General features: G+C 31.9%; 1 protein-coding gene across 1 annotated transcript in view; it reads left to right on the forward strand.

The window, feature by feature from the left end:
• HOOK1 (hook microtubule tethering protein 1) overlaps positions 1-15,072 on the forward strand; it is a 54,847-nt gene that overhangs the window by 16,657 nt on the left and 23,118 nt on the right. The window contains exons 6-12 of the mRNA XM_024571091.3: positions 2,212-2,279; positions 3,763-3,825; positions 4,852-4,935; positions 6,896-7,062; positions 11,944-12,084; positions 13,534-13,735; positions 14,322-14,432. Of these exons, the coding sequence (XP_024426859.2) occupies positions 2,212-2,279; positions 3,763-3,825; positions 4,852-4,935; positions 6,896-7,062; positions 11,944-12,084; positions 13,534-13,735; positions 14,322-14,432 (836 nt within the window). The remainder of the gene's footprint in view (positions 1-2,211; positions 2,280-3,762; positions 3,826-4,851; positions 4,936-6,895; positions 7,063-11,943; positions 12,085-13,533; positions 13,736-14,321; positions 14,433-15,072) is intronic.

The following is a 15,072-nucleotide window of genomic DNA, read 5'->3' on the forward strand; positions in this document are numbered from 1 at the left end:
AACATCTGTCTATTTATGGTTACTGGCACCAGTTCAACACGAACAGGAATCCCCAATTTGGGGTGCAGTGAAGAAGGAAACTATTCAGTACATAACAGCTCAGTTGTGATACGGCACAGCTGTGAAAGCAGCACGGCTAAGAGGCAGGCCTCGGGTGCTCCTCTCCAGCTAGACAGCTCTGCTCTGCTCCTCAGAGGTCTGCTTTGCACTGCACTGGTCTTTGCTCTGTGCCGGTGTGCTCTAGCCTTTTCTGGTCTGCTACTCTCTGTTTCTGACAGACACCTTCAGTGTTTCAGCACTGCCAGGGAGTGCACTCTCAGAGCCAGAGGGGAGCTGTCTAATATGGAAAGTAGTGCCCACCCACCTACCCTTGCTTCCTGATTGGTCTGTTCTGATCAAATGACACCAAATCCTCACAGTTTGATACGTCCAAAAGGCACTGTCCTGATTGGCCAGAATAGAGCCACTCTGGTTGGTTGGAGCTGCACACCTCCAGTTGGATGGGAAAGCCTCAATCCTATTGGTTGAAATAGGATTCCAAGACCTCCTTTATAAGAGTTGGCTCAGACGGCAGAAACACAGTGCAGTCTGTACCTGAAGTGCAGTTTGCCTGAAAGGCCCTTGTGTAGAAATGGCTGCTAGGCTCTTTTTTTTTAAAATTGGAGCCCAGTTAGCTACCAGGAGACCTTAGTAGGTGTTTTCTTTGTCAAGGTTTATACATCTTTTTGCTTAATTTTAGCATGTCTGTCAATTTTAATACTCTTAAACAACTTTGGCTTTGATTTTTTAAATTCATATTGTTTAATATCTGTTCTTTTATCTCATTTCTTTTACTGTAAATAAATCGTGTGTATTTCTATTTCAAGCTGTGATTGACATTTTAAACCAGAACTTTCCCTCAAGTATGATTTTGTTGCTTCCTACAGTTTAGTATGTAGTATTTTCATAATTCTAAGCATTACTTAGCAGTTTGGTCCTCATACTCTTAAAAGGAAATTCGATTCCTAGATACATAAATAAAATTTATCAATTAGTAAATATAAAGAAATAGTTAATTTTCATTATTAAAAAGCAGGACTATGTGAATTTATTTTTGTAGGTATGTGTATGGGTTTCAATTTTTAGGAGTAAGGAGAAGAAAAATGAGAAAATAACTTTTAATAATTTAATTAAAATTTACAGGCAAAATGAATTCAAAACATAAAGCAGCTTCTACACCCTCATACTTTGCCAAATTGAGAATTGATTTTCAAAATCATTCCAAGGTATTGCAACAATCTAATCTTGAAAGAATGAAATAGTTTGGTAAATAGTACCCTGCATATTTTGGTGGGGAAAGTGATCATTTTAATGAAGATTTTAGCAAACTTGAAGTACTCCGTTATTCAAAAAATTCAATTAAAGGATACCATTACACTGCCTGTGCATTCTTTTTTTAATTCTTCCTTCTTCTCCACCCTCATAGCACTTAGTGGTCAGGTACACACCAGAATCAGAATCTTTGTGTAGTTCTTAGCTTCACAAATAAAAGAAAAATTTAAAGAACTTTTAGAAGTTTTTCAAAGGAGTAATTGCAACAATAAAACTATTAGAAAATAAGAAGGCCTTCAAGTTTTTGAAAAATATTTTAGCTTGGGAAGATAGAGTTGAAATGGATTTAAATCTGCAAACATGTGAAAGACTTTTTCTCTTGAGTTCTCATTCTTTATTGGGATAGATAAACTTAAGTTATTGTATGGGTGTTTGCAGTAAGTTGTAAGTACACTGTATTTCCTTGAGACTTGGTAAATGTCAAACAGGCTTTTACAGGAAACTATATAAGTTCCTTTTTTGAAAGCCTTCCTGAAGTGAACTAAGTAGGTGATAAAATGAAACTTTCTGGGCTTAAGGTTTTTAGTTAATTTAATACACTTGAATTTATCCTATAGTACTGAATATATTAACAAGAAGGAAGAAATTGTCATAATTGTTTTAAGATTGCAATTCTTTTCTGCCTGTTATACCAAAATTGGAGGTTTTCTTCTTTAAACTATTTAAAAATATTTATATGAATATTTTCAGTTCTGCTTATTTGTTTTCAATGGACATATTTCTTGTGGAAAAATAATGTACTTGAATAGACAATTAATGTGGTAAATGCATTTCTATGCTCTTAACTGAATGGATAAAGAGTAGATTTTTTTCAGATCTGATTTCTTTTTTAAATTATAGAACATATTCAAAATATAATGACACTGGAAGAGTCTGTGCAACATGTGGTCATGACTGCTATTCAAGAGGTAAGTTACATCATATTCATGTAGGTATGAAAATCTTAAAACTATATAAAACTTTTCACATAAATCTTGTGGATGTGTATTTTTCTGTTTGTATAAATTTTCCCTTTGCAGCAAATTTCCTTACCTTTAGCTATTGTGTCTTCCTTCCCCTCCCAAATATCTTAAAATGACGTTAAGTCCAATTTTAGTTCCTCTTCATTTTAAAAGATAAATTGATATTGTCAAAGTCCTTTAAATAGCTTCAACTAAGCAGGGTACATAACCTCTGTTTAGTCAGGAATTTATAATTCTTCTCATTTTTTATGCCACTTAGAGCAATCTTTCCTGAATTTCTAAAGTGTGTTTGTATGTGTATGTGTGTATATATGTATATATATGTATATATTTGTTTATTATATGCATTTTCAGAATGTTAGCAAACATGGTGATACTTATTTAGGTTTTAGAGCCAGGCAACCTGGGTTCAAGTCAGTTTTATAGTTATCTAAGTTAACCGTAAAGATTCAGTATTCATCAGAATTCACATGGTGCATGTTGATTCTTAAAATCAGACTAAAAAGTCTGATAGGGTGCAGAGGAGACACGAGGGAAAGTAGAGTGAAGGATTAGTGAGGGCAAACATAGTTTGGAAAGGGCATGATTTAGAGGGCGACATCATATAGTATTGGAGAAGTCTGTATGTATACTCTGAGTTTGCATTGTTGATTTAAATTCAAAGTGTCACTATACATAAATAAATCTGCCTTTCATATGCAAAATACTGTATTTTGCCATGTATAATGTGCACCCACATTTTCGGCCCAAACTTTCATGAAAAAATCTTGTTTTAATTAATTAATTTATTTATATTTAGATACTTGTTTTTGTGTTATAAAGGAATTTTAGCATTTATTTTTGAACATAATTTTGGTACAAGAAATTTTATGTAACAAATAATTATAAAACATAAGAATAGATACAAGGTATTTCAGGCACTACCCATGTATAATGTGCACCCTCATTTTTCCCACAAAAATTTGGGTAAAAGAGTGTGCATTATACACTGCAAATATGGTGGTTACTTTACAGTGTTTTTTTGTATAACTCCAACTTTTAAAATCTGTTCTTAAATTAGTAATTTTGCTAAGTATTCGTTTAAAGGCTACCTTTTAAAAGTCTTAATTTATGTTATGGAAGAATCATTTTTTTATATGTTCAGTTTTATTTAATCATTCATCTTTTAGAACTTAGATTATAATTTTTAGTATACAAATATTTTCAATATATTTACTTATTTCAGGCATACTTATAATGTCCTCATCAGTATAATGCCTTTGAACATTGTGCTATTTAACTTAAATCTCTGTAGAATTTTTATTTGAATTATATTCTAAAGGTTAAAATGAAGACAAGGAAAAACTGTATTTTATTGTTTTTTCAAGTAAACGTTTTTATTATATAAACATCACTTTATTATACTTAATTTACTGTTTTAATTTCATAGTTGATGAGTAAAGAAATATTGAGCTCTCCTGCAAATGATGCTGTTGGAGAATTAGAGCAACAGGTGAGTATTTCAGTATGTGAGGAAAATGTTGAAGCAGTGATACAGTACTTTGCCAATTACTATCATAAAGCTCACAGAGAATATATTCAAGATTATTTTCATCCATGAAGTTTAGATAATTTATGCTAAGATCTCAATTGAATATTATTATACATTCCTTCGTGCATACAAGTCTGCAGAGTTTTTTTTGATCATGTTTAAGGAGTTGAGAGGTATCAAACTTTCTTCTGACACTTGTAATACATATATGACCCATTTTATGTGGTTACATAATAGACACTTTTAAAAATTCTGCTGAGTTCTAATTTATCTACTAAGGTAATATAATTTTTGTCACAGTTGCTTTCCTCTCTCAATATCGAAGATCAGCTCCAAAACCCTATACTCCTTTCTCCTAATATTGAAAAAATAGCCCAAGACCCTGTACTCAAGTCTCCTTTCCCTGGTTCTATTACGTGACTATTTTACATGCGGGAAAAGGCCCTTTCCTCCAGTGTGAAACCCAGTTTAGTTATAAAGGAAAGGGTTAGCAGAGAGGCAAAGTGCATCAAGTACTTTTCCTTTTATATTTTTGGAAATCTGTTTGTCATAGTGTCACTACTCATCTGAAGAAATATTTTTTTTTTTTTCAAATTGAATGTATTGGAGTGATATTGGTTAATAAAATTATATAGGCTTCAGGGATATAATTCTATAATGATCTGTAGAAGTATTTTAAATTAAAATTTTTTTTCTAGAAATATTGAAATTTAAACTTGTTTTCTAATTTTTTTTCTGGTGATGAAATTAAGCAATGCATTCTCTAATACTCTTTTGTTTAAATATTTCACAAGGATTTACATAAAGTTTTATTGCTGTAGGAGCTTAGCCTTAATTGTTAACTCATATAAAAAAACCCAACAGATTAAGACTTATTTGCTAGTAGGTAAAATTTAAGAACCTTTTTCAATATGCATTGTGATAAAAATATATTTTTCAATTTGTTTAAAACATGATTTCTAAGAATTAGGACATTTTATATTTCAGCTGAAAAGGGCCCTGGAAGAACTTCAGGAAGCACTAGCAGAGAAAGAAGAACTGAGGCAAAGATGCCAAGAACTAGATATGCAGGTGTGGAAAAGAAAAATTTCCTTTTAACATTTACAAGGGTTTAATTTTAATTAAGTAATTGGCAAAGTGTTTTGGAGATTGGGTTTCATTTTATAGAGGTCCCATTAAAAGAATGTGTTACAGGTTTGAATGTTTAGGCATGAATTTCATAATTATTTTTCTCTTAGAGTTGAAAATTGCTGGCTCAACTACTTCTTTAAAAATGTCATTCTAATTATAGAATTTCAACTACAATACTTAAATGAGGCCTTAGTTTTTTTCTTTTGTAAAAGGGAAATTAAAATATATATTTCATAGCATGTGAATATTAAGTGAGGTAGTTGATGAAGTACTTGGAAGTGCTTGACCCCCCATACATTTGGGTGCCAATTTTGTTTTGCTAGCATGTACATGTATATGAACACATGTATATGTAATTCTTGTATTCGTCTGTACATACATGTTAGCAGAGTAAACTTGACATGAGAGACAATGGTTAATGGTTAAAGAGGTAGATTTTCAAACCAGGCCACCAGTATTCAGAACCTGGCCGAGTTACTAGCTGGTGATATCCTCTCAGGCAAATTACTTAATTTCTGTATACTTCAGTTATCTCCTGAGAAACCATGTAATAATAGTAGATATCTCTCAGAGTGATTACGAGAATTAGATGAGTTAATAAAAAAAAGCACCTGGAACAGGGTTTGGTATGTAGCAGTCATACCACTGTATGTGTGTTTGTATGTGTATATCGTCATTGCTGTTGTTACACGAAAATGCAAATGTGGAAGTTAAGCAATAAGTCTTCAAACATATATAATATATAATGATGTGCCATGGAATTTTTTGTTCACATTTCTACTTTAAAGATCTTAATGTATTTCACTCAGGATTATACATGACAGGTAATAGTCACTAAACATGACAAAGATGAATACATGCATTGGATTTAGGAAAAGAATTGTTTTCTTCTATAGTCTGCCTATGGACAGTTTCCCAGACTTTTTTTGTGTTTCTCTTTTGGAGGACAATGTCTGTAACTTGCCTGTAGTGTATTTAAGGCAAAATTAAGGATATTAATTTCCTGTTACTAGCTCTGTGTGTGTGTGTGTGTGTGTGTGTGTGTGTGTGTGTACACACAGTCTCATTTACATAAGTGGATTGAATTAATTATACCTATTAAAAATATAAATACCAAACTTTATACAATAAGTTGGAAGTCATGATAGGTCAAGTTAGGGTTTTTTTTTTCAACTAATCTTAATAAAATCATATGTAAACTTCTGGTCTTATAAAACATCATGGCCTTGCTGTACATTTTTAATGATGTTTTTAAATGGAAGAGAAATAGAATCCAGAGAGCAAATCATGCTTGTTACATAAATATGTAAGTAAAATAAAAAGAACATATCTAGTACTGATACTGATATGATTGTAAAGTTACATGTCCATTGTAAATCATGAGAGAGCAGTCTCAATGTACAAATAAATTCAGTTCAGCTTTTCGTTATTAATTAAATAAATAATATACTTGTCCCCTGAAGACTTGATGTACTGATAATTTTCTACTGTGAAACTAAAATGATAACTTCATGCATTTGTGTATGTATTTTGGTTTACTAGGTAACAGCCTCCTACAAATAAATTTATAACTAAAATGGGAATAGTTAATTTTTAAAGTTCATTGGTACATCAAATTTTAGAGACTTAGAAACATTTTCTTTTCAGAACCAAAGCAAGCATAACATTTTGAAGATATTATCCTTATATATACAAACTCTGTTTTCTCTATATTAATGAAATTGATCTGATTTCTTCTGTTTTACTGGAACCTCCTAGACTCAGAGTTCCAGAGTTGGAAGGATCATTAGAAATTATCTTGACCAAGTTAATTTAACAGATTAGTCAGAATTAGAATCCAGAACTCTGGATTCCATGCTGTTTTGCTGTTAATACCTACATTTGGGTATTTGTTTTTTAGGTGACTGCACTTCAAGATGAAAAGAATTCACTGGTTTCTGAGAATGAGATGATGAATGAAAAACTTGACCAGTTGGATGGATCTTTTGATGATCCAAATACAATGGTTGCAAAGAAGTTTTTTCATGCACAGTTACAACTAGAGCAATTACAGGAAGAAAACTTCAGGTAGTATCTTTTGTAGAAATCATTCTATAGAGTTCTGTTAAACTGATAGATAAAAATTTATAATATCAACAACTAATTGCATTATAAAGCATGTTTAGGACACTAATTAAGCTACTGAAAGTACCAACTTATAGTAGGGGAGTGATTCCTGCCCTCGCAGGGTTTATAATCCAGTTAGGCAAGTGAGATACATACATAAGAACAAACAAAAATGGCACGTGATAAACACCAAATGAGGGCACGGGCAAGTGCACTAGTTTACCAGACTGACTGTTGAAGTCTAGGGAGAATGGGGAGTTTCTTACATAGTAGGGAAACTTGATAATAAATGGGAAAATTGTAAATCTGATACTAAAAAGATGCTTGTCATTTTTACTTTTACATTTCTTCTTTTAAAAAAGAGTGTACATCATACTTACAATAAACATCGATGGTCTCTTGTGTGCTTACCACTGAGCCCTGCACTGTATGGCCTCGAGAGCAGGCACTCTGGTTGTACTGTATGTGTTCTTTGTATTGCTGTGCTTGGATATGATTTCAAACTTACAAAAAAGTTGCAAGAATAGTACAAGAAACTTGTTTATGCCTTTCACTCAGATTCGGTTATTTTACAGTTTTTTCTCCATTTATTTAGCAGTATCTCTACATGTTTATATAGATAAACATTTTTTTCCTGAACCATTTGACAAAAAGTTGGAGATATGCCCCTTTATTTCTTTGTGCTTTGGTATGTGTTTCCTAAGAATAAGGCCATTTTCTTATAAATGACAGCATAGTGATCAAAATTAAGAAAACTTTCAGTGATACAGTATCATCATCTAATCTACAGATCATATTCAAATTCTGTCATTTGTCTCAATGTCCTTTATAGTTATTTTTTTCCTCATTCTGAATCTAATTTAGGATTATATTGCATTTAGTATGGATACTTAGTCAACATACTATAAGTACATTTCTGTCATCATTTATTTTAATGCTCAAATTGTTCCAGATATGACTATCCTGTATCCTTTCAATGTCACTATCCTTTGACCACTTTCTTCCTTTCTGATGCAATGAATGCTCCAGACTCATTTCCTCCTCTCCCTTTTCCAACTCTGGAATCAGCCATTTCTCTGAGGACCTCTAATTCCTTTTAGTGGACAATATTATTTAGAAACAAAGATCTATGCTCCAGATGAATTTTTCTGTCACTGCTTCTAGGCCACCCAGGTATACAGAGCTAGGAGATATACTTGCGCAGATTCATACTTGCCCATGTTCCCACACCTGTGTTTACACATATCTGCATTTATTTTTATGTCTACAATTATGAAAAATGAGTTTATATTGACCTCTTTTACTTTAGACTAGTGACTTCAAGGTTCATTCTAATCTCCATTTTGATACAGTAATTTCCTTTTCCAACAGCGAGAAACCTGGCTTATATTTTCCTCAGTATATTTACTCAACCCCAAAACACACAAAGTAATTTAAGAATTGCTAATGCATACCTCTGTAAAAAGCAAGTAAATAATAGACTTCAGAAGGTTTACAGGTTTTTTTTACAGATAGCATTTACATATTGTGAAATGAATAAATACTGAGTACAATTTGGCATGTTTTCACAAATACAGACATTTGTGTTACTCACACTTTTATCATTGGAGGGATCATTTCTGTCACTACAGAAAGTTTCCTTCTGCTTCTTCCCAGTCAGTTCCTACCTCCCAGAGGTTAATTATTCCTCTGATTATGTTTCACCATAGATTTTTCTCTCATCTAGAGCTCTCCATATAAATTGAATCATTTAGTGTGAACTCTTTGGTGACTGATTTATTTTGTTCAGCATGCTTGTGAGATATACCATGTTGTCTAATGTATCAGTAAATCATCATTTTTTATTGCTGAGTATTATTCTGTTATATAAAATTATTCCACATTGTATCACATTTTGTTCATCCATTTTTCTTTAGATGAGCATTTGAGTTTTCTGGGTTTGACTAATATAAATAAAGCTGGTATGAACAATGGAATATAAAACTTTTCGTAAGCATGTTTTCATTTCTTATTGACACATGCATAGAGTGATATCGCTGAGTTGCACAGTAGGTCTTTGTTTGGTTTCAAAAGATACTGGCAAACCATTTTCCAAGGTGGTCATACCATTTAACACTTGCACTAGCTGTGTTTGCTGCCCATTGCCATAGTTGCTGTGCCTACATAACATAATTTGGTTTTACCAGTCTTAATTTTAGATATTCCAGGGAGTGTGTTAGGGATATCTAATTGTGGCTGTCATGTGCATTTTCCCGATAACTAATGAAGCGGTAAGCCCCTTTTCATGTGCTTATTGACACTATATCATACTTTGTGAACTGTCTCTTCACATGGTAAGCCTATTTTTAAATTGGGTTTTTTGCGTTATTATTTTGGGAGGGTTTAAAAATATATCTTCTGGATATTAATCCTTTGTTGGATATATATTTAGTAATATTTCACCCATTCTGTGGCTTGCCTTTTTATTTTTTAATGGTGTTTTTAAAGGTTCTTAGAATAAGTCTGATTTATCAATATTTTTAAGATGATTGCTTTTTGTTTACTGTCCAAGAAATCTTTGTCTATTCCCATGTCATCAGATAGTATTTAGTATTTTCTTCTAGAACCTTTGTAGTTTTATCTTTTACATGTAAGTCTATGGTCCATCTTGAATTGATTTTTGAAAATAGTGTGAGGTGTGGAGGTACAAACTTTATTTTTATTTTGATTATTCATGAGTACCTACTTGTTCCAGTGTCATCAATTGAAAAAATGTTTATTTTACTTAATCAAATTGCTTTGGCACCTTTGTGAAAAATGATCTAAGAATAAAATTTGGGTCATTTTCTGGACTCAAGTTCTTTTTCATTTATGAGTTTGCCTATCTTTATCCCTGTAAGACCCAGTCTTGATTACAATAGCATTAGAGTAAGTTGTTTAAAATCATGTAGTGTAAGCATTCCAACTTCGTTCTTTTCAAAATTTGTTTTGGCTATTTCAAGTCTTTTGCATTTTCACATAAAATTGAAAATCAGCTGGGCAATTTTTGTAAAAAAAAAAACCTCTTGTGATTGTGATTTGGACTGTATATAATTGATAATTGTATTAAGAATTTCTGTCTGTGAATATGGCATCTTCATTTCTTTCTTTCCTTTCCTTCAGCAATGTTGTGTTGTTTCCACAATACAAGTCTTGTATGTCTTGTTAACTATATCTTCAAGTATTTTATATTTTTGATGCTATTACAAATGCAACTTAAAAAATTACTCTGAAAAGCTGCTTTCTGTATTGTCAGTTTTAGATCTGTTTTTTATTTCTTTCCTTTTACTTATTTTGAATTTAATTTGTTCTTCTTTTCCTAGCCTCTTAAGATTGAATTGTAGATTTTAAATTTTGATTTTAAGTTTTTTCTTTATTTGAGGGTGGGATGTGGGGGTGGGTGGGGCAGGGGAAAGTGGTGGTGAGAAAATGGAGACAACTGTATTCGAACAACATTAAAAAAAATGAGAAAAAATTTCAAAAATGGTTTTTCTTTATTTCTAATATAACCCTTTAAAACTAAATTTTCCTCTAAGCACTGGTCTAGCTATGTCCTCAAAACTTGATCTGTTGTATTTTTGTTATTATTCAGTCTGAACTCTTTTCTAATTTTTCTTGTGATTTCTTCCTTTACTCAGTATTTAAAAATGTGTTGTTTGATTTCCCAATATTTAAGGGTTTTCTAGATTTCTTACTATGCCTGATTTCTAATTTAATTTTCTTGTGGTTAGAGAACATATACACTGAAATTTTAATTTTCTAATTTTTTGATTGTTCATCATATGTTTTATTGTAGTCAGTTTTTGACTGACATGTTCTATAAATGTCAATCAAGCCGATTGTTATTCTGATTTCTTATATATTTTTACTGATACTTTGTTTAGTTCTGTCATTTATTGGGAGACTGTTAAAATTTTCAACAATGATTATGGATTAGTGTGGATTTCTACCTTTGATTATATCAATTTTGCTTCATATATTTTCAAACTCTATTTTTGGTATATATATACATTTATGGTATGTCTGGTGAATTAAACCTTTTATAATTATAATCTCTTTGTCTTAAAACTTAGTTTTTTATATTAACATAACTACCACAGCTTTCTCTGCTTATTTTTTGCGTGGCATTTTTCATCTATGTCTTTCATCTGTGTCTTTATATTTAAAATGTTCTTGTAGTTAGGATATATGTGAGACTTGCCTTTTTTATCCAGACTGAAACTCTGTGCCCTTTTAATTAATGCGTTTAGTCCCTTTGCTTCTATCTAATTTTTTGATATTGTTGACTTTAGGTCTGTCAATATGCTATTTTTCATTTGTCATATCTGTTCTTTTGTTCCATCTTCTTCCTTTCCTGCATTTTTTGGAGTTGTTCAAGGAATTTTTTAATATTTGATTTTAATCACTGAATTGTTCCTTTCATTTTTGTTATAGTAGTAGGCCTTGAAGTATTCATCTTACATAATTTATCCCAGTCTACTCAGAGTTAATATTTTAACACTTTACGTGCCATGTATATTTTTTAATAATTTAAAAATATATCTATATATTTCTCTTCATCTTTTGAAATTAACTTCCTATTTGAACTAGAGATAACAAAGCACAACGTTTCAGAAGTGAAAATGAAAATTCAGAACATTATTTACTTTTCAAGTCTATTTGCAAAGTAAGAACCCCAAAGTATCTTATTTCTTTAGTCTTTCTTCTTTGGATGTGGAATTAAAAAAAATACAAAACTACTCTTGCTAAGTTTTTGTATAGTAACAAAGAAAATGATGGAAATCACATTATGAATAGCTATTTTGTTTTTTTTTTTAATGCAAGGCTTGAAGCTGCAAAAGATGATTACCGTGTTCACTGTGAAGAACTTGAAAAGCAACTAATCGAATTTCAGCATAGGAATGATGAATTGACTAGCCTAGCTGAGGAAACAAGAGCCCTGAAAGATGAAATCGATGTTCTTAGGTATGGCATGTCTAAACATAATTATGTCACTTGTAAATTTATTTAGTCATTTCAGTATTCCATATTTTAATCAGGGATTATTAGAGTTATTCCTGTGTATTGAGTATTGATCAATTTTTATCCAGGCTCCTAGTCTTTACTTCTTTAATACCTGTTGACAATAAGTGCAATTTAAGGATAATACTCTTTTTTTTTTTACAAGTTTATTTTTTTTTAAGATTTTATTTATTTTCAGAGAGAGAGGGAAAGGGAGGGAGAAAAAGAATAAGAGAAACATCCATGTGTGGGAGAAACATCAATTGGTTGCCTCTTGCATGCCCCCAACTGGGGACCTAGCCCACAATCCAGACATGTGCCCTGACTGGGAATCAAACTGGCAACCTTTTGGTTCACAGGCGGGTGCTCAATCCACTGAGGTACACTAGCCAGGGCTACAGTGAATATTCAATTCTTCCTAGGACAATTTCATATTAGAACCTATAAGCATCAAATGATAACCTTTTCTTAAAATTCTGTAAGCTGAGTTACTTATAGATACATTTAGCTTGACCTCCATTACTACTGATTAGTTTACCCTGTGAAATTTTTATGTAAGGAAATGCACTCTCACAATCCATATTTTGGCATTTGGTAGATAAATATAGAGAACAATGCTAACATTTATTTCAGGGTCCACTCAGGGTTCTCTTAGTTTTGACAATATAAAATTTATATTTAGTTTTTGCTTAAGAAATGTTGCTCAAGCAAATAGACTATCCACCATGCTTTTTATATTTTCTGTTAAATTTTTTTAATTAGCCATTTTGTTGCACAGTTTTTAATGTCCATTTGAAACAACATCTTTGTAATCATTAATTTGAACCTGCATGTGAGAGTGACTTCACGTTTTTTTATTATTTATTTTTACTCTAGCCCCAGTGGTCAAGTAAGCACAACTCCAAAGGGAAGTGCTTTACCAGACAAATGATATGAGTTGTATCAACTTCATAAGCATATCAGATATTGGAAATAAAACCACACTATTTTATTTCCACTATGTTATTTATGCACAAAGCACAATTGGCCCATAATCTACAGAGTAGCTCAGAATTGTTCAATTATATTTACAAAAGCATTCCCTTTTTGTATACGTTGTGCTAATACTTGAAACAGTTTGATCATTTAGTGTGTCAAATTTGAAGCATTTTTAAAAATGCTTTTGCAGAAAAAGGGCTGAACTACAGACAGTTCTAGGCCTGAGTCTGGTTCCAGAGTTCTGACAGAATTTATTATTTCTTTATTTATTATTTATTACTTCTCTTTTGTCCTTTTCTTTTTTTCTTTTGTTTTCTTTCTTTTCTTTTTTCCTGCCAATTGAAAGTTTATTTGGAGGACTCATTTTACAGCCAGTAGAAAATTATGTGCATTTATTGGTTTTTACACAGTAATGTTTAGTTTTTATTTTTATAGAGCTACCTCTGATAAAGCAAATAAACTGGAGTCAACAGTTGAGATATATCGTCAGAAGCTACAAGATCTGAGTGACCTTCGCAAGCAGGTGAAAACTTTACAGGAAACAAACATGATGTATATGCATAATACAGTCAGCTTACAAGAAGAATTAAAGAAGGCAAATGCAGCACGTACACAATTAGAAACATACAAGAGACAGGTAAGAAAATATCTTAAGTTTTTTAATCATTAAAATAAAAAACCTCAACTTTGTTATTCCATTTGATGCTTTAAGAATGGCATAGAAGTAAAGGAACATTGCTTATAGTCAGCTGTGAACTTAGGGTAAATTTCTCACCTGTATAATTTTAATTCAAGGGTTGAGTTAAACTGAGTCAACTGAGTTTGAGTTACCTAGGTGTTTTACATTTTTATTGGCTCTGAGCTTATATATTTTTGGACAGCTTTTTGGGTATTAAGATTTCTGGTAACCGGTGATAAAAGCCTAGGTAATGGAACTATAAGGTAAAATATTTTGTTTTATTATTTATCAAACAACCTGTAGAAAGAGTAGAAGGCTGATTGTGGGTTTGGCTTTTTTTTTTTTTTTTTTGCCTAAGTTGTTACTTAGGTATTTTAAAATTTATGTTAATCCTTTTTATCAACATGCTATTTCCAAAAATATTTAGAGTTAGACTATAGTTTTACCATAATTTTATATACAATCAGTTTCTCATTTATTGAGCTCTGAAATCAAACTATCAGTGTCATATACTCTTGTGTTTTACTTTTGTTTCTGACAAAAGGTTCAGGATCTACACAGTAAACTTTCCTCTGAATCCAGACGGGCTGACACACTAGCATTTGAAATGAAGCGGCTTGAAGAAAAACATGAAGCTTTACTTAAGGAAAAAGAGGTAAACATCAATATGATTGATAACATGTCTGTCTGCTTTTGGATTTTTATACAGTTCTTACTATTCTAAGAGTGGAAATGATATCAACCAGTTCTTTCTTTCTTCAAGTTGAAATTGTTGGTGTAAAAGAAAGCCTTGTAAAGATTCTTTACACAGTGTTGATGTTTACTTCACAAGGGAAGATCAAGTAACAAAGCCGAGGTCATATGTCTTGGTCCAATGTTTTTTAGCTCTGGATTGTGAACTCCTTAAGAATGAGGACCTTAGGTGCTATTTTTAGCATCTTTATTAAGATATAATTTATATACTATAAATTTTGCCTACATAAAGTACACAATTCAGTGGGTTTTAGTTTACTCACAGAGTTGTGCAACCATCACCACAATCAAACTGTAGAACACTCATATCAGTCAAAAAAGAGCCCCCAGGCCCATTAGTGGTTACTCTGCATTCTGGTGCCCCTCCTCCTAGTCTTTACAACCAGTAATCTGTTGTCTCCGTAGAGTTGCTTAGTCCACCCAGAAAATGTGGTTTTGTGACTGGATTCCTTAATTTAGCATAATACTTTCAAGGTACATCCATCGGTAGAATGTGTCAGTGCTTCATTTTTACTGCTGAATGGTTGTACAGATATACTACA

This window comes from Desmodus rotundus, chromosome 3 (assembly GCF_022682495.2).
Source record: "Desmodus rotundus isolate HL8 chromosome 3, HLdesRot8A.1, whole genome shotgun sequence".
Taxonomy (NCBI): domain Eukaryota; kingdom Metazoa; phylum Chordata; class Mammalia; order Chiroptera; family Phyllostomidae; genus Desmodus; species Desmodus rotundus.